Genomic DNA, 21,093 nt, shown 5'->3' on the forward strand with positions numbered 1-21,093 from the left:
AGAGTGCTTATAGATCTGAAGCAGGGTTGCTGATTTTTAACACATATCTGTACTGTTATAATCCCTAATGGATTAGAAACATATTCTTTAAAGCAAAACCAGTTTTGTTTTATTTTTGTGCATGGTTCGTAGCTTCTGAACTGCCCTTGATATCCCGATTCTGGCGCTGACACACCACAACACAAGGGAGACTCCCCTGGCTTTCAAGAGACAGGAATGCTGCAAATGGGGCCACCTGGCAAGTGACCTTACATGCCTTGCACTGCCTTTTTTTTTTTTTTTTTTAGATTTTATTTATTTATTTGAGAGAGAATGAGTGAGAGAGAGCATGAGAGAGGAGAAGGTCAGAGAGAGAAGCAAACTCCCCAAGGAGCTGGGAGCCCAATGCGGGACTCGATTCTGGAAGTCCAGGATCATGACCTGATCCGAAGGCAGTCGTTCAACCAACTGAGCCACCCAGGCACCCTTGCACTGCCTTTTTTTGACCTCTCCAAAGTTCTGCCTGCTCTCCCTTGAGACATTCCTCCCCACAACACGAGACCACACACTGCCATCTAGACTGTCCCAAACCTGCTGTCTATACATCCCCCAGCCCTCCCTTGAAATGCTCCCTTGTCCAAGCTACTCAATTCCCTGGCTTATCTAGTGAAGAGTGGGAAGAAAAGCCAGGTGATTAAGGGTGACTGCACTAAAAGATTCCAAGAACAGTCCTTGGTCCCAGTAAAGGATGTGACTAAAGCATGTTTTTCCATCACAAAAGGGATCAAGTAAGACTGCATGAAGAATACAAATGCATGAACACAAATTTAAAAACAAGTTAAAGCATATGTCGTAAAATGGTGGGTCAGCAGGCCTTTTCCTGTAGCAGTCCTCATTTCTGATTTAAGCAGGTCTGAGGACCCCAAGCCCACACGCAAGCACCTCTCCTCCGAAACACAGTACAGCCTCCAAAGCATTGTTCTCTCACACCTGGGACTCTATATGGATGTGCAGAACATGAAAACCACTGCTGGAGCACACTCCCACCAGTCAGAGATCTAGGAAGAGCCTGGACTAACATCCTTGAGTTACAGAAGAGAATGGGGCCCAAAGAGTGCTACTTGTTCAAGAGCATGCAGCTCAACTCAGACCTTCTGGCCACCCAACCAATGAAATCTCTATAAAAAGGCACTGAAGAAAAATCTTTGCACCTTATATTAACAAGACACAAAACTATTCTTACATAAATACTTGGTTAGTCTATTTTTCAAAGTAATTTCAATATCCCCTGGGCAACAACACTGAGTTTTTTACTTACTACTACTACCACTAAGCCTTGTTTATGGCGGATACTAAAGTAAACCAGAGCCTATCAAAAGATCACAAAAAGGTTGTAGCAAATATTAACAAATTAAAAAAAAAAGGTCACAAACCTTGATTCCTTGATTTTCTGCAATCCCAACAAATGAATTTTAGAATTTTACTATTTTGAAAAGTTAGAAATAAGAAAAAAAATAAGATTGCAGGGGCGCCTGGGTGGCTCAGTGGGTTAAGCCTCTGCCTTTGGCTCAGGTTGTGATCTCAGGGTCCTGGGATTGAGCCCCGCATCGGGCTCTCTGCTCATCAGGGAGCCTGTTTCCCCCCCCCCCACCCCGCTCTCTCTGCCTGCCTCTCTGCCTACTTGTGATCTCTGTCAAATAAATAAATAAAATCTTAAAAAAAAAAAAAAGATTGCAAAAATCCTGAGAAGTCTTGTTTATGAGGGTGCCAAGACAATTAAATGCAAAAACTGTTTTTTCCAACAAATGTCACTGGAACAACTACATATCCCCGAACAAAAGAGAAGAGGTAGACCCCTACCTCACACCACATGCAAACGTAAACTCAAAAAGTAATCTGAATGTAAGAGCTAAAACTATGAAATAGAAGACAGATGAAAAGATGTGCAAGAATCATTGGGCAAAAGCAAATCAAAACCACAGTGATACACCAGTTCACACCCACCAGGATGGCTAGAAACCAAAAGACAGTAACCTGTGCTGGTAAGTATGCAAAGAAACTGGAAGCCTCAAAATACACTACTGGTGATGGGATTATAAGATGGTATTAAATGTGTAAAAAGGTAAAACATAGAGTTACCATACGACCCAGTCCTTCCACTACTAGATATATGGCCAAGAGAAATGAAAACAGGTCCACACAAAAACCTGTACAAGAATGTTCAAAGCAGTGTTATTCATCATAGGAAAAAAAAAAAGTAGAAGTGATGTGGGAAATAAAGGCAGAAGGAAATGTAGATAAAATTAAATGTCCTTATAACCTGCAGCCCACTGACAAATACTTGAGGCAGGCAGAGTAGAACTTTCCTCCAGGAAGCCCGCCACTATCATCTTAATGTTAAAGCCTTGCTACAGGGAAAAACCTGGGTTTGACAATAGCAAGGCCTCAGGTTTTCCCAGTCTTCTTTTAGCATATGAACATCCTTTTGAAACTTCCCTTATCTCTACTTCCCCCCACCCCAAAGTATATCATCAGTTGCTCCTCACAGGCCTGGGGCAGCAGCTCCTTCTGCCCATGAGTCCTGTTCCCTGCTTTAATAACACCACCATTTTGCACCACAGATGTCTCAAGAATTCTTAGCCGTTGACTGCATCACACCAAACAGACCAACAGCCAAACACTATGTCATCTGGAGAGCCAACATGGGTTGGCTCTTTTCATCTGGACTCTGAGCTTTGGTGCATACTTGGTGAGAAGTTGGCTTTCCCTTTACCCTCATTTCAGGGAATCTTCAAGAAGTACGGTCTTATTGGAACATTTTCAGGTCGAATGCTTAGGCTCCAATCCTCTAGCCCGTGGCTAATCTACAAAGAGGAGAAAGCCTGCCTTTTGGTTTCAAGTTAGCACAACAGCCGGAATGGTAATGAGACCCAGAAACTTGACGCCCTCTCTTTATTCTTGCCTTCATACAAAGTTGTCTGTCTTGGGCACAGAAGGGCCGCCTAAGTGACAAGCACGGTTACCAATCTTAAGACTCACATGTGAGGTTTCCTCCTCATTGGTCGAATGTGATCCCTTCCGGCATCTCTGGTCTAGCCACTTCTGGTCATGAGACCTCCACTGGGACCCAGCCGGAACTAGTATCCGATTGAATTAAAACCCAACTGGGGACCGTTTCCTAGGGAAGTTGGCTGTAAAGACTACATGTGCTGGAATGTCGCTTAGATCATAATGGATTTCTACTTTTATTGTTTTTTGTCAATATCCTCTAACTACTTAAGTTATAAAATTGGGTACTTTGCTCTTGTAAAACTTTTCTTCTATTTTCCATGGGTTAAAAATGGCAGGTTCTTTGCGGCCTTCATGGTGAGGCAAGCCTAGGTGCAGTGTGACCTTCGCTGAGGGGCCTTTGGGGCAAGGCAAGCCAAGGTGCAGCGGTGACCTTTGCACCAAGCCAAGCCAAGGCACAGCATGGCCTTCAGGGCAAGGCAAGCCAAGGTGTGGTGTGGCCCTCACAGTAGTTCCTTCTGCAAGGCAAGCCAAAGCATGATGGGGCTTTCATGGCAAGGTAAACTGGGTCCATACGCTGACACCCATTGTAGTCTAGAATGCAATGGGGAAACGAGGGGAAGGCGGGCCTCCCTCCTACAGGGCCTTTATGGTGGCAGCGATCATAGTGATTTCGTTCAAGGGATACCTTGTGTCGCTTTGACATCAGGAACCTCTGATATAACCTGCGTGCGGGACCCCACCTGGGAGTCGGGGGTAGGGGAAGGGTTTAATAATGAACCATCTCTCTTCAGTCCCTAAGGACTCTCCCTTGGGATGCCTTTTAACTCACTGGAAACCATTCGGATTAAAAAATTTAAGAAAGGTACTGCATAACCTCAGTAGGATCTATCAGTTAGATCTCTTCTGTAAGAAACAGCAAATAGATGGAAGTACCCTAAGTCCATGCAGGCCTTCAGGGCTCTAAATAAGGACCTGGACCTAAGGACCTCTTGCAGAACGTGTTTGGTCATAACCACACCAGTAAACTCCCTCCTGATATACTGGATGATAATTATCTACATAGGCCTCCTCTGAATAAACCCAGGTTTGCTAGAGGAAACACGGGCCATTCCTAGCAAAGGGGACTCTGACTCTCACTGTTCCTAACAGACCCAGGTTACTCTAGCACTATGTAGGGACTTCTCCCTCATTTCCTAGGTATATAGATATAATCGGAACCAACTCTCTCTGGTTAGTCTACCTTGGGATGGGGACTTTAAGGAATATTCCCAAGGAGCTGCTGAGAATCCCCTTGTTTCAGGGAAATTCCCTGTCTTCTGTAGCCTAACATGGACTGCCTATTTCCTTTTGTTGGTAGGAAAACATGGCATTCATGCCTCTCTTGGAGCTGATGAGCTCTAGAATTGGGAACCCTTTTTTCTGCCTTCTGGCAGCACCTCGCCTCTTCAGCCTCCCCCTCCTCCTGTTTCTGTACCACCTTGAGTGCGGCCTGCATAACTGGCTTCTGTACCACCCTCGGGTCCTCCTGCACCACTGGCTCCTCCTCCTCCTCCCCCTCACTATCAAGGAGCAAAGAAGAGCATCCCCTGGACTTAATACCACCCACTTGAAACTTCCCTACCAGTTCCCAGGTAAAAAAGGACAATGGGGAACAAACTGACTTTTAAAAGAGGAGCCAATTATTCAGTATTTAAACTTAAGTTCGTTTAAGACCTGTTAAAGTTAGCAGCATTAAAGGTAAAACTTATATTCTACCAAGATTTACAGAAGGTCAAATAAGCCCCTGTTATCTCTGTTGCAATCTGTTAGCAAAAAAGAGGACTTAAATGGTTAATTGTCTCCAGCTTTCATGGGTAATTGTTAAGATACCTTTCAAAGTCTTTGGTAACCTGAAACTTTAAAGTTTTGCTTGGGTAAGTGGGACTGAATTCACTGGACATCTAGATCTTTTCCAAATAGGATAAAGTGCTAAAGCACTGATTACTGGATGTCAGTTTGTGTTTTGACTTCTTAGTACAGAGAAACTAGGGATATTTGGGTCTGTCAGTAAACATGCTTTGTGCTTAACTGATTCCTGAATTTGCCATCTAAAGAGTTTTGTTTTAACAGTTCACAATTTGTTACTACTTAGCTTTCACTGGAGACTAAGGTTTCTAAGAGTTAAAATTCTGCTAAATGCAATTAAGACTGATGCAACTAAGGGAAGTAACTCTGAATGAAAAAGTTGCAGAAGGTTTGTTGTAGGGATATCTTTGGAAAAGAATTTTACAGATGGTCAGGGTAGACTAAGATTAAAATGAAGGGATTTTTTTTTCCTTTTGTATTTTTTTTTAAAGATTTTATTTATTCGACAGAGAGAAAGACAGTGAGAGAGGGAATACAAGCAGGGGGAGTGGGAGAAGCAGGTTTCCCATGGAGCAGGGAGCCTGATGTGGGATTTGATCCCAGGACCCTAAAATCATGACCTGAGCCAAAGGCAGATGCTTAACCAACTGAGCTACCAGGTGCCTGGGACTTTTTCTTTAAATATTTTATTTATTTGAGAGACAGAGGGAGCACGAGCAGGGGAGAGGAGCAGAGAGAGACGCAGACTCCCTGCTGAGCAGGGAGCCCTGATGCTGGGCTCATCCCAGGACCCTGTGATCATGACCTGAGGCAAAGACAGACGCTTAACCGAATGAGCCACCCAGGCACCCCACTTTTGAGGTTTTTTTTAAACAAACTTCCCAACATTTAAATAGGAAATAAAGTCTCTTTGACTCATTAGACCTTTTTATTTGGCATGTTAAGTTATTCTGGAAGCACTGTTAAATAATAGGCCTTAGGTTACACTTGGGTAAATGCTATAACCATTCTAGAGATGATATGCAGTTCTAAAGTTTTAGTATGTTCTGGTATAAGGTCATTACTTAATATTCTGATTACTGAACTAGTATGTGTCACAGAAATAACCAGATTTCCTTGCCAGCTATGTTGTAACCTCTCATCAAACCTTAACTATGTCCATTTTGAGTCTTTTTAAATTTATAGTTATTGTTCTTATTCTCTTGCAAAATGTGTTTCATCTTCAAGGAGATTCATAAAAAGGGCTTTTGACAAATACAGGTTTTTTTAAATCTTTAAGATCATAAAAACTGACATGGTTAAGAATTTCCAGAACTAACTAAACTGAGGATGATTATAGTTTACGATTCTTCTTTAAAACTTTGCTTGTTCTCTAGTAGTTGTACTTCTAGACTAAGTAAACTTTCTCTTGTGATGTTTATGATATGAAAAATAAGATAAAATATTCCTCTGAATAAACAGAAGCCTTTAACTTTTCTCTCTACCTGAACCCTCTGGAACTCAAAAGGTCTCCGAAAGTATTCTCTCTTCCTTGGCAATTACAGTTATCTGCGTAAGTTCAATAAGAATCTCTTCTCCTTATAACAGGACACCAGTGGAAACATTGGTTATTTTACCAAGGCTTTGACTGGATTGTCGTTATTTGGGAGAGACACGCATAGACTCAGATATGACCAGACAGCTTTAAGGAACTAAGGTTGACTTTATGAAGCATGGAGCCCATAGAGCCCCCTGGAACTGTGAGCCTGATACCTTCCTTACAGAGTTCCCAGCAGCCATACCAGATGCATAAAGAATATCACTTCCTGCAGGTGCAGATATTTTGGGGATCTCAAGAAGATGAATTTGCCCAACTACAGGTGTGGCAGGCATGTCTGGCAACCACTTGGCTTGGCTTCTGGCCTAGAGAGGCTACTAAAAGTTAAACCTAGAGATTCCTTATAAAAAATTCCAGCAAAGCAATTGTAAAAGATCTCTATGATCACTCACTATTCTTGCTGAGCTTATGTAAGTCATAAATAAGTCACAAATAAGTTTGTTAAAACCGGACTTGTTTTATAAACAAATTATTCCCGATTTGGCTATCTCTGATTAAAAATGAAAATATTTCAATAACATATCTTTGTAGATACTGGATTTTAAGCATTGAGACTCAAGAAAACTGGATTACTCTTTTAATAGCAGGGCTTCTCCAAATGAGGATTGCCCCAAAACAACCAATAGGGTTAAGTCCTTTTGAGTTACTATATGAAAAACCTTTTCTCACTGCAAACCTATCAATAGATGGAGAATATATCTGCTTTGTTAAATTATTCACTTGAGGCTGGGTTAATTCATAAATCTCTAAATGAATATTTTTATCTAAACCTGATCTGACAGTCACTAGCAACCCACCCCATACAAATCCTGGAGGCAGGGTTTATTTAAAGAATTGGAAGGCTAATACAGCAGGGGATTTAACTCCAAAGGGAAGGGCCCCTACCAGGTTATTCTGCACCAGAGATGTCTCAAGAATTCTTTCTTGACTGTTGGCTCTGGACCACACCAAGCACAACAACATCCAAAACCTACGTGAGATGCAACCCCATAAATGACGAATGGAGAAGCACAGTGTGGTGTATCTGTACAATGGATTATTGGACAAAAAGATGAAGCACTGAAGCATGCTTTAACCATGCACAAACCTTAAAAACATTATGCTAACAATATACAGAAGACCACACATTATATGACTTCATTTATCTGAAATGTCCAGAACAGGCAATCCTAAAGAGACAGAAAGTAAATTAGTGGCTGCCAGCGGCTGAAGGGAGGGGTGAACAGGAGAGTGACTGCTAATGGATACAGAATTTCTTTGTGAGAGAGAGAGAGAGAGAGAGAGAGCGAGAGAGTGAGCACAGGCAGACAGAGTGGCAGGCAGAGGCAGAGGGAGAAGCAGGCTCCCTGCCGAGCAAGGAGCCCGATATGGGACTCGATCCCAGGATGCTGGGATCACGACCCAAGCCGAAGGCAGCCGCTCAACCAACTGAGCCACCCAGGTGCCCCTACAGAGTTTCTTTGGAGGATTATTAAGATGTTCTAAAATTGGATTGTGGAGTTAGCTGTACAACTCTTGAGTATATTAAAAACCACTGAATGAGTGAACTGTATATGAATTTGATCTCAAAACTCATAAAAAAGGAAGAAAATGGGGGGGGGGATGTGTGCTTTCTAACCCCAAAGAAAGTTTTGATTATAGTTTCCAATCAAAACCTTTAGGTTTATATTGAACATCCTTGCTCGAGGGATTAAAATGGGGGTGGGTGGGGCATGAGGACTTCCACAGCATCTTACAATTAAAATTACCAAAACCCAATAACTCTACTGTTAAGCCCCAATGGGGTTAGTGAGCATGCCCCCTCACACAAGATCTAAGGCCAACACTTGGAGTTTTGTTAAGTTAAGCTGCCCTTCCCCTTATTCTTTAGTTTGTTTCAGACCCTCTTTTACACCTCTTTTCTTTAGCTTTTTTGGAAATGACTATTGTATTCTAAATACAAGTTTATTTTCCTGACTGTCTTTCCTTCAGGCAGTATTTTTACCTAACTCAGCCAAGTGGTACCAAAGAAGCTACTTTTTTAAGTATAATGGACTGAGCTGGCTCTGTGATGATGAAAGGCAGTACCTTTGCCACCAGAACCATTAAAGACATATATTTATGGCATTTCCTCTACACCAGCTCACTAAATTAAAGGCTGTTCACTGTGGGCACAAGGTAATCACAACCAAAAACAACTGGGGTAGGGATAGTGAATATGCTCATTATGATACTATGAACCTATTTCTAGAATGAAAGCACTGGCTTTCTAAATGACTGCCCCCCAAAGCTCTAAACATACTTACTAAGTAAGTACACCAGAAGATTTTGCATTACGTGTGTGTATATATATATATATTTCTTATCTGAATCCTGCTAATGTATTAATAACTTAAAAAAAAAAGTCTTTAAAAAGACCAGGGATAAATTCTGCTTCTCTCAAAGAGCCATATTTTAAAAATAACATTGTAAGTATCTGCAAAGCTGCCTTATTCTTAGAAGACCTACAAGAAATAAGATTCATAGTAAGATGTTAAAATAACTTCCATTTCAATAGGAAAAAAGCTTTAAGGAGGTTCAATTATGCATACATTTCAGAAATAAGGCCAAGCTAAATAAGAAGAAATTAAGAGAAAAATTAGGACAAGCTTGGTAGATCACAAGTTAAAATGCAGAAATGCCCAACATTCACAAAATCAGGGAAAAAAGTCAGATTAAGAAAGATGCTTCATGAAAGTGGATACTAACATAAACAAAAGAAAGGCAGAAACACCAGTTTAAAAGAACCTACAGTTTTCATTGGCATTGAAGCCTCGCAGAATGGCCTTCAGTTCCTGGAGCTTCTGATGAGCTCGTGCATGGACACTGTCAATCAGGAGCTTTTCTATTGATAAGTGATCAATCTGCATAAACAAGAACAACAGAATCATATGTGCAATGTAAAAATATTGACTTTATAAGCCTGAGAGCAGATAATTGTGTTTTAAGATAGTTCCTTTTAGAATCACACTGATTTTGTTTTTAAAGATTTTATTTATTTATTTGACACAGAGAGAGAGAGAGACAGGAGAGGGAATATAAGCAGGGGAGTGGGAGAGGGAGAAGCAGGCTTCCCAGTGAGCAGGGAGCCCAGTGCGGGGCTTGATCCCAGGGCCCTGGGATCACGACCCCAGCTGAAGGCAGACGCCTAACAACTGAGCCACCCAGGAGCCCTGAATCATACTGATTTTTTAACCAGTAAAAGAAAGCAAGCTCAAAGTTAAAAAGAAATACATAGTATATGTACTGGTAGCTTAAAGACCACAGTTAACATTTTAGAAAGTATGTATCAAGATAGTATTATGTGTTGGTTATCAGTGGACAGCACTTCAATGTTATCATTCAGTGTTAACATTCCCAATGTTAACATTCAATGTTAACATTCAATGTTATCAATGGCAGCAATTCAATGTTAACATTCAATGTTATCAATGGCAGCACTTCAGAATAAAATGGTGATCTGACCTAAGTTAAAAAATTTGAAAGAACATTTTAAAAATTACACATATGACATTAGTTATTAAAAAATGCAAAAGCATAACATTTGTTTAAAACAAATTTCATAAAGGGTTTTAGAAACAAACTGGGTATTTTAAAGAATTTGTGTTAGAAGTTTAAGTATAAATATTAAGTTACATATACTCATTTAATCAAAATAATATTAAAATATATTGCGATCTTTTACCTTCATGGCCCTTTCTACTAATTTGGAATCAGAAGCTGGCAAAGGAGGATCATGAAAAATCTGTAAAGGCTTAGACACATCATTTTCATCGATTTTAATTGTAACTTTGTGAACAGATGCCGTCCCTGTTTTTTTCCCAAGAACCTGTTGACTAAAGAGAAAAAAAAAGAAACAGTTTCTTGTTTTTAAAGATTTATTTATTTGAGAGAGAGAGACAGAGACAGAGAGACAGAGAGCACACACAGGCAGGAGAACAGAAGGAGAGGGAGAATGAATCCCAAGCAGACTCCGCACTGAATGCTGAGCTCAACATGGGGCTTGACCTCATGACACTGAAATTACGACCTGGGCCAAAACCAAGAGTTGGATACTCAATTGACAGTGCCACCCAGGCATCCCAAGGAAAAAAAACATGAATAAAATTTTTTTCCAACACAGCCTGTTAACTTTTGGAATAAAACAGAAACTATCTATTGTGCACCTCAGCCAGAGCCTAGAACATGAGAGGCTCTCAATGTTTGTGGAGGGAATAAATTAATATTGAGAAGACAGCTATTCTTTAATCCAACACAATACTTATGTTCTTTAAAAAAAAAACCACACACACAATTTAGAACCTGGCGATTCACAGATCTGTACCCCTGGGGATAAAAATACATTATATGTTTATAAAAAAATTTTTTTAATTAAAAATAAATAAATAATAAAAATAAAAATAAAAAAATTTTAAAAAACACAATTTAAAAACAAAACACATGCACACACACACACACAAATCCCAAAACAAAACAACGTATGTTCTAAGAGGTGTCTATTAATCTGATTCCTTTATAGAAAATGGGAATCAAGCAAAGTTCCAGGGAATTGAGGACTGCAAACAGCCTGATACTGATTTTCCCCAAAACCCTCCCCAAAAAAGATTTTAAAAGGCACAATTCAAAATGCAAAACTGTTGATAAGCAAGCATGTTTTAAAAACATACCCACCAATTATAATGGTCTTTCAAGCAATCTGGTATGAGCCCAGAGTAATCTAACTTTTTAAGACCAACAAGTCTTAGTACAAATAGAGGTCTACGTGTATAAAACATGCCACATTCTAAGAAAGGTATCATTTATAGATGTCCTATGTGGTTTATATGATACCAGGGACCTTACTATATAAAATCATTTTGCTGGAAGGTACACAGCTGTTGGTATAAAGTAAATCAGATGCACGACAGAAAAAAAGAAAGAGAGTTTTAACAGTCATAGGATGAACTCACCAAAATCAACTTCACTTACTTCCAAACTGAGAGGGAGAGGCACTTTCCAGCATGGTACCTTTCCACCTGCACAAGGTCTCCCCACCGCTCTCGGATTAACATTAGAGTTTGGGAATGTAGCACTTCTAACTGAAGCGATAAGCAGAAAGAATCTGATGGGTCTCGTTAAGCAAACTTAATAAATCACTATAACAGCCAATGAAGCACAAGCAAACTTTACTTAATGAAAGCTCTATTTCCCCAAAAGCTGGCTATGAAAGAAATTTCTGGAATTACATTTCTCCAATGACATATACTAAAAAGTGTTATAATTTGTGGCACAATTTTAGCAAGAACTTCTATATTTAATTTTGAACCAATATAAACGAACTGTAAGGTCCAGATTGCCCACTAATTCATCACAGTTTAGAAAATATGAGTAGACCAAATAGCACTATTTTTCTCCTCCAGGCAGTACTATTTCTAATTCATTTTTGTTTTTACCTGCAAAGTGAACAGTAAAATTTAAAATCTAGTTTATTACAGATGTATAATTATTCTTCACACTGACCTGTTCCCCAGCCCTGTTTCTACCCCCAAAAAGGAGGGGGGGGGAGTTTAATCTGCTACAGTTCAGGATGGGGGGGCAAATGGAAATATGTGGAAGAGAGAGACACACGAATTCCTTACAAATATATGTCTCAAATTTCAAAAGGATACGTAGGCAGTTATACATGTCCTGAAGAGGTTTTTCATCAGCAAAGAGTCTAGACTGCACCAGCTGATGGATAAAGTTGATTTGCATACTATGAACCAAGGCTCGCCCATCTTCCATTGGCAGGAGAAAAGAAGGTGGTTAATCAGAAAAGTGTACAGATCATATTATAGTACCAACTAAGGAAGAGTAAACTAACACTAAATTAAAAAAAGAAAGAAAGAAAAAAAGAACTGAAGTTATCTATCGAAACCAGAGAACATTATACTTGAGAAACACTAAAGCCTCTACGGATCAGTAGGTAGGTATGATTATCCTAATACCTGCTTCAAATGACAGGATAAACTGCTAAACTTATCATTCTGTAAGAATGTTTCAGTAATATAAAAACACCAAACATCTGAATTAATATTTATGATTAAAGTCAGTGTTTATGATTTACCTCCTGTTTCCTTATCCTCAACTAGAATTTCTAGCTTGAGAAGACGCCATGGAACATCTGGATCATCTCCCATCACGGTCAAAGTGGCTTCAAATTCTCCCTCAACTCGAAACTTCACCCGGCCATTTGCTTTTAGAAGAAGAAAAAGATGACTACTTGCTAGAAAATAAGCAGCTTCCTGCTAACCTAGAACGTTCAGTCTAACTTTAAAGAAATTTTAATTAGCTTGCAAGTTCTTTCATAAGTGTCCAAAAAATTAGGTAGTTCCTGCATAAGCAATAGCCAAAGACAGTTAACACTTCTAACACCAACTAACAATTTTCTCTTGAGGAGTAACTCTGGGGCTTCTCTTCTCTGGTCCCACAGTCCCACATGATCTCCCTGCTTCACATACCAGTATTTTATCCCCAGGTACTAAAGAGAAATGATCGGGTTGACAAGTCACATATCTGAACACTACCTGAATTGCAGGCCAAAAATTCAAAATAGTATTTCTTTGAATGAAATCCCAAAAGCTGTTTAAAAAAATTCTAATAAGTTAATTCTTAAAAAAAAAACAAAAAAACAAAAAACAAAAATTCAGGTACATACCAACTGTAAGATTTGCTAACTGAGGAGGAAGATCTGTGGTCACAAGCCGATGTCTAAGAATCTGATTGAGCTGGTGAAGTGTAGCTTGTTTCTCAATTTTGGTAATTGGGTCTGGAGGAATAATTTTATCCTACGAAAAACATTAAGTGATTTGAAAATAATGTACAAAGAGACACAATTTTTACCTGTGCCTGTCTTAACATAGTATTTTTGTACTTTGTCCAAGAGAATCTCAAAACTCATTTCTGCAATTTACATCCAGTAATACTGACATGACCATTACTATCACGCTTTAGAATGCCAATGATTCCACCAGTCACCCAGCTAAGATGGTAATACAACACGATCTTCTTCATGCTCTATTTACAAGACCAAGTTCATGTCACTAGATGACTTCCACCACTTCTTAAAAGTATAAAATACAATAGCACCAAGTCAGTAAACAACTACCACAATAGTACTTAAAAAAAAAAAAACCTTCCAAAAAGCAACTAGCATGTAGTGTTTTCACATCTGAAATAGATCTAAAAAAAAAAAACCTTCCAAAAAGCAACTAGCATGTAGTGTTTTCACATCTGAAATAGATCTAAAAAAAAAAAACCTTCCAAAAAGCAACTAGCATGTAGTGTTTTCACATCTGAAATAGATCTAAGTTAATGTGCACATGCTTAACCTCACACACACACAGACTAGTCATCTATTTTGATAGTTATTCATATTCTGGCCTCAATTTATTTCAAAAAACCACAATTTTAGTTATACAGAAAAAAGTGAATTACATGAAATAATTGTTTTAAAAATAGGTAATAGCTGTTTTGTTGGGCTCCTTAATAACAGAGGAGACTTCATCACCAAAACCTTTAACTTCTTTTTCCTGATTCAAAAACCTTCAACTTTTAAGAACAGGAATGGTGAGCAATGCACTTACCCTAATGCAGGTGGGCAGTCGTGGGTAAGACCCAGTAGTCAGTACATCAATTGCATACGGAATGGCAAAGCTAGGCAGGCGTGCATGGACTAGGGCATCTCTAGCTAACGAGGCCAGGCGATCAGCAGTATCCACAAACAGAATGGCTTGCTGATCCAAAAAGCTTGAAATCATCTTTAAAGCGAAGGGTAAATGTATTAAGCTTCATTGAGAACAAGCTGCTTTGCACTTCAAATATCATTTATTCATTCCAAAGTAAACTTTGAGGAAATTAATACAGTTTTCCACATTTTGAAATATTTCTTCAAGAAATTTTCCAGTGATGTGAAGAAATATTTTATACATTTGTATTTGGCACTAAAAACAATAACTTCCTATCACTTTAAGTAAAAGGTTTTCCAATTTGTTTCCCCATCCTTAACATTACACATACATACCAGAAGTTAGGAAAAATAAATAGAATAAAAGGCTCTTTACTTTCATAGACTTCTAGAGTTGGCCGGTAACAAAGTAGTTAAAAGATGGACTCCTGGATCCACACTGACTTAGTCTCTTTAACTTTGCAACTTACTATCCCTATAACCTTAGGCAAGTCACTTAACCTTTCTGGGCCTCAGTTTTTTCAACTGTCAAATGAAGATAATGATTTCCACCCTCATAAGGTTGTTCTGAGGATTAAGAACTAATGCATATAGGGTTGCGTGGGTGGCTCAGTCACTTAAAGCGTCCAGCTCTTGGTTTTGGCTCAGATCATGATCTCCTGGGTCAGAGGATAGAGCCCCACACTGGGCTCTGCCCTCAGCAGGGAATCTTGAGATTCTCTCCCTCTGCTCCTCCCCCTACTTGAATGCTTGCTCTCTCAAATACATAAATCAATCTTTTTTTTTTTTCAAAAGAGCTAATACATTATAAAACCTTCAGAACACTAACCAGAACACATAAAATACTCCATAAATGTTGCCTGTTGTATGATATCTAGGCCAACTTCATGCCCCAAATAGAAATCCTTTCCATCAGTTCTCTACTGCATTTCATAAGGGTACCTGAACTAGCCGAGCTCTCGCGGAGCTGAAAACTACTTCCTTGAAATGTTTATCTTCTATTCTAGAGCAGTAATGTCTCTCATGTCCTTCAAACATCGGAAGCCCACCCCATCTCCAAGCTAAAACATCCCAAGTCACTTCATTTAGTCTGTTATCTCCAAATTTCCGGTTCACCACCCTTGTTCTGCTGCCTTGGAAATGCTCCAATTTATCAGTGGTCAACTTAAAACATGGTATCCAGAATTAATACCATATCACACCCACAATACCAGCACAAAATGCCCTACATTTTCTCAGTATTTCCATACTCATTTTTATTATGTGATCTTCACAACTCTAGGAAATAGATAAAGCTAGATAATTACTATCACCTTAGAGATGAGAAAATTGAGACTTAGCCACCTGCCCAAGAAAGCCAACAATCAGAGAAACCAGAACCAAAAAAATGTTTCTTCTTTTAGATTGCCCAGAGGTGCTACCTTGCATGACTACTAAAATGGATTTCTATCAATGCCACCATTAACTTATTAGCAGCAATGACAGTGCTAACACACAGCAAGCTGGGACTCCACTAAAAGGCCTTGATATTCTGTACATGAATCTACCAAGGGGGGTCCTTTTTCCATCCCGAAACTGAAGGAGGACTGTAATCTGTCTGATTCTAACATATTAAAACCATTTGGATCCTACTTCTCGCAACTTTTTTTTTTTTTTAAGATTTATTTATTTTGGAGAGAGAGAGAGGACAAGTAGGAGGGGCAAAGGAAAAGAGAGAGAATCTCTACCAGACCTCACATGGAGTATGGAGCCTGATGTGGGCTCCATTCCCCAACCCTGAAATCATTACCCACCCTGAGCCGAAATCAAGAGTCAGATGTTGAACAGACTGAACCCTTACTTCTCTCAACTTCTGAGCTGGTTTTTACTGATTTAGATCATCCCAAATCTCCAATCCAGGACGCTGTTAAAAATGCTTATCAGATCATAGCCAAGGCCAAAGAATACCAAAGACTTCCCTCTGGGAAGATAAGCATCAACCCTAGTGGGGTTCTATAGTTCATCTAGACCACATTGTTTCACCTTAAATATAGGTAATTAATGAAAAATATACTATCTCTGACTCAGAAATCTAATGAATAAACATAAAATTTTAGTTTTGAGTAACTTTTTAACAAAACTATACAGGTCCCTAGTGATCATCATTTTTTTTTTTTTTTTACCACTCACATGCCAGCTGTTTATATGGTTAATATTCTCTTTTCAAATTTAACTGAGCACTTTATAGATATTTCTCTTAAGAAAACTACATAAATGCCCAAAAGCACAGAAAACATATTCAACATCACTTGTCCGTAGAGAAATGCAAATCAAATCCACAATGAGATACCACCTTCACACCTAACAGGATGGCTAGCATCAAAATGTCAGACAATAACAAGTATCAGCATGGAAAAACTGGAATGCTCATACATTGATGGTGGGAATGTAAAATGGGACAGCCATTTTGGAAGACAGTCTGGCAGTTCCTCAAGTGACTTAAATACAGTCACCATATAACCCAACCATTCCATTCCTAGACATATACCCAAGAGAAATAAAAACATATGTCTATGCAGAAACTTTTACATGAATGTTTACAGTAACATTATTCGTAACAGCCAAAAACTAGAAGCAACCTAAACGTTCAGAAACTGATGATAAACAAAATACAGTAGATCCATACAATTCAACTATAAAAAGAAACAAAGTACTACTACATGCTACAACATGAATGAACCTTGAAAATGTTAGATGCTAAGTGAAATAAGCCAGTTACAAAAGCCCCCATCCCCATACTACAATTCCACTTATATGACATGTGCAGAATAGGCAAATCTATTGACAGCAGATTAGTGCTTGCTTAGGGCTGGGGGGGACACTTGGAGGTGACAGCAAAAGGCTACATATTTTCTTTCTGAGATGATAATAACAATGTTCTAAAATTGACTGATGGTTGCACATATCTGAATATACTAAAAACCACTGTATACTTTAAATGGGTGGATTGTATGGTCTATGAATTATAGCTCAATAAAGCTGTTTTTAAAAGAGCTCCAGGAAGATGAGATATTTTCTTTTTCTTAAATAAAACATGGACTGTTCTACTGTTAGAGTTATAAACTGTGTATTTATACATTGTTACACACTTAATATGTCCGGCATGGCTAAAAATCATTACCTATTAAGAACCTCAAATGGTACTAGGTTGAGAACAGAAGAGTCAAAACATGAATAATCCTCTAATTCTCCAGTTGATGGACCTTATCCCTAACAAACACATCTGCAGCATCTACATTCACAAAACAAAAATACCAAAAGTTTATATAAGTTCAGTATGAGACTTTATTCAGAATGTGACTTGTTTGAACAGCCAATTCAAAAAACAATACAGCTCAGTATCAAAAGCAAGTCTTGGATTTTCCTTGACATTATGTTACTGAAGCACAACCCAGCAGTATTAAACAAGTAACGGAAATGCTCATGATATAAGTAGGGATTTAACACCAGGTTTGAAAAATTGAATACTTGGATTTTATATACTTCAGTGATTCCTAACTTTTCATTACAAGTTTGAACATCTTTAACAAAAGATTACCCCAAGTTAAGTAATTATTGAAAAGAAACCCTAGGCTTTTCACAAATATTATACCATGCTTCTTCATTTCAGCCAAAATAGATTTACTACATTTGGTGTCCAAATTTCCAGAACAATGAATTATAAAACTTTCTGATAAGTTTGGCATAAGTCTGTTTATTAACATTTATAATCAAACTATTCTTCGAATGATGCTTTACAGTAGACAAAAGACCTTCTAAATACAAACTTTAATTTCCTTATCATACCGACAACAGATGAATCAAAGAACATTTTCCCCCATGAGAAAAACAATATATGGGGTATAAAATATTTTCCCTCTAACCTGTGATTGAGATTATATTTCAGAAGGATGACAGCCTACTCCTATGGACAAAAGGTATGTGGCTAGAATGTACCTTGGTAGAATTCTTCCAGTCTTGTCACTAGCTTGGTTGGTAGAGCTCCAATTGAGTATCAACTTCAATGAAAACTGGGATTTATTTTTAACTTAAAAAAAATTTTATTCTAGAATTTACAATTCTCAACTTTTTCACAGCCCCTTTTCTCCTTTCACTTTAGCAAATTTCACATAGGCTCTGTGTCTAACAATGAGGAACCCAGTAGAACCGAGGACAGTGAAAGCAGTGGCTACAATGGAGGGTAGAGGTTAGGAAATCATGTGCAGAAACACAACTGTGTCCTAGATTCCTTTCTGAAGTGGGATTTTATGGAAGAGGCAAACCCTGAAAGCAAATCCTGAAAGAAAGTACTATAAAAATATTTTCAACTTAGCTTGTCAGGGTGCTAAAAAGAAATTTATTATAGTACCTCCATACTGACCAGGTGGCTGCTCATTTTAATTTATCCAGGAAGTCCAGTAAACTTTAAGAGAAATTTGAAAAGGACTCAAATAAAATCTAACCAATGTAAAGCTGTTTTTCTGCCTTCACTGACAAAAACTGATAAAACATTTTAATGTTATTACATAACTGAATGGGAAAAAAATATGAGCATCAATATCAAGCTCAGAGAATCTACCCACTTTCCAAATATAACTGACAATGGTTAGAAGGTTACTTGGCCTTGTAAAGCTGACCTCAATTAAAGTGAATAAATGCTCTCATTATTTTAGGACTTTATTCATTTTATGATAATTACTCTACCCTTTCCACTATGAAAGGGCACTCTACTCTCTTTCCTTCTCCTCATGGGAAGTGACTGAAGTAAAAAAGAAGGGAGTAATCATGTGTCTTGTTTGTTAACACTGTGCCATCCTCCCCAAGTTATGAGCTCCTAACTTGGGTTTCTTTTCTTTTTGTGGGGGGGGGGTGGCAGATTTTAGCATCTTTGGTACACTTCATTACATGTCACTCCTTTGAATTCAAGGGTGACTTAACAGACAAAGACTACGACCTCCTTGAGGGCAGGGGCTGGACCTTAGTTAAATCTGATCTGCTGGGGCCCCTGGGTGGCTCAGTGGGTTAAAGCCTCTGCCTTTGGCTCAGGTCATGATCCCGGGGTCCTGGGATCGAGCCCTGCATCGGGCTGTCTGCTCAGTGGGGAGCCTGCTTCCCCCCTCTATCTCTGCCTGCCTCTCTGCCTACTTGTGATCTCTGTCAAATAAATAAATAAATAAATCTTTAAAAAAAAATAAATCTCATCTGCCATACCCTATGCCCTGTGCTCACTAAAAGGTTTGGAGAATCAATAGATGAATAACAAACACATAAATGCTGTTACCAGATCCGTGACCTTGAAGAAGACATTTAGCTCCTAAGTACCTTACTCCCACATCTGTAAAACAAGAAGAAAATACCAACTCTGCCATACTCAGAGGATTTTGAAGAATCAACAGGTAAAATTCAAGGAAATACTTTGCTTACTCTAAGGAAGCATACGAATGTAAAGCTCTTTCCCCCCTATAGTTTGAGTCTCATATTTAATGTCTTCTAGAATAATGATATCTCCAGATACAACCAACTCTTTTTTCCTGCTTAGGTGATCAAATACTAAGTTTCCACAGAAATATATTACACATTTTTTAAAAGATTTCATTTATTTATTTGAGAGAGAAAGAGAGCAAGAAAGCACCAGCAGGGGGTGGGATGGGGAGAGGGAGAAGCAGGCTCCCCACTGAGCAGGGAGCTCTATGTGGGGCTTGATTCCAGGACCTGAGGATCATGACCTGAGCTGAAGGCATATGCTTACCTAACTGAGCCACCCAGGCTTCCCTACACATTTTTGTACAGAAATAGGATTACCCACTTAAGGACTCTTTCTTGAAAGAAATCAACAGATATAAACTATAGCTACAATTAGATATAACAGATATACAACAGATATACAACAGATATAAATTAAAGCTAAAATTAGAAGCTATAGTCTATAAAAAGTTAACATTCCAAAAAGTTACTTTATATAAAATGAAAAGTTTAACTCACCGCACATTTTTCCACCTTGCCAGCATTATTAGCCCACTTTACTAAAGCTAATAGTCGAACAAAGAGTTGACGTGTCCGGCTAGCAAACTGCACTATTTCTATTTTCCTATAAAATAAAACATTTCTTAATGAACCAACATATTTGAAAAGAGTATTTCACAATTTATTTCATCTGGGCTAAAACATGAATCAATCTTTGTTTATAACCATTACAATGAAATGAAACACCTAAGAAAGGTATTTACCTAAATATGAATTATTGTCACATTTTGTATACTGCCTGCATTTTTTATTTTCAACTTCCAAGTAATAAGTCCAAAAAAATGTTTTAGCAATAAATCACAATCACATTTTTTAAATTAATTTTGCATGACAAAAGTTGTTTACTGAATTATGCCCAATTCACAGATACAAATGTACAATATAAGTTAACTAGGTCCCAGAGGAGAACAAATTAAGAGTCAGGAATTTCATAATTGAGACTATGAGTTATGTATTAGCAACCTTTTTGGTATGAGAAAGGAACTGAAACAGATCTTTACCAAAGCTTGAAACTGTCTCACTTCTACAAAAGCAAGGGCCCATTTCCCATCTTACAAGAGCGTGATTTAAATACCTGAATAATCAAAGAACTATGCAACTCTTTACCAAACTAATTGCAACAACAAATTTAGATATTAAATCATCTAAACAAAGTTAAAGTAAGCTGAGCACTAAAAATAAAAGCTTAGATGGTCTGTCCATATCTATTTTTGTGCTATATGCACTACGATGCTTTTTCTGGCAATACTCATCAGTATTTTTATCATCTCGTAAAGCCTTAAAAGCTTTGTCAGTCAGTGTGTTAGCTAGACCTCTCAATTTCCAGTCAGCTATAAAACTGAAAATCACTTTTGTAATTTACCTTAAGATACTGAAAAAAACATTCCACAGGCCT

At 38.3% G+C, this 21,093-nt stretch overlaps 1 protein-coding gene across 2 annotated transcripts in view; it reads right to left on the reverse strand.

Moving 5' to 3' along the window:
- Positions 1-21,093, reverse strand: part of MED14 (mediator complex subunit 14) — a 71,970-nt gene that overhangs the window by 43,865 nt on the left and 7,012 nt on the right. For both annotated transcript variants that reach the window (XM_080831169.1, XM_080831168.1), the window contains exons 3-10: positions 20,157-20,262; positions 14,056-14,229; positions 13,128-13,257; positions 12,537-12,665; positions 12,100-12,207; positions 11,420-11,552; positions 10,137-10,287; positions 9,204-9,315 (exon numbers count right to left, since the gene is read on the reverse strand). In XM_080831169.1, the coding sequence (XP_080687295.1) occupies positions 9,204-9,315; positions 10,137-10,287; positions 11,420-11,552; positions 12,100-12,207; positions 12,537-12,665; positions 13,128-13,257; positions 14,056-14,229; positions 20,157-20,262 (1,043 nt within the window). The remainder of the gene's footprint in view (positions 1-9,203; positions 9,316-10,136; positions 10,288-11,419; positions 11,553-12,099; positions 12,208-12,536; positions 12,666-13,127; positions 13,258-14,055; positions 14,230-20,156; positions 20,263-21,093) is intronic.

The sequence above is a fragment of the Martes martes genome, assembly GCF_963455335.1.
Source record: "Martes martes genome assembly, chromosome: X".
NCBI lineage: Eukaryota > Metazoa > Chordata > Mammalia > Carnivora > Mustelidae > Martes > Martes martes.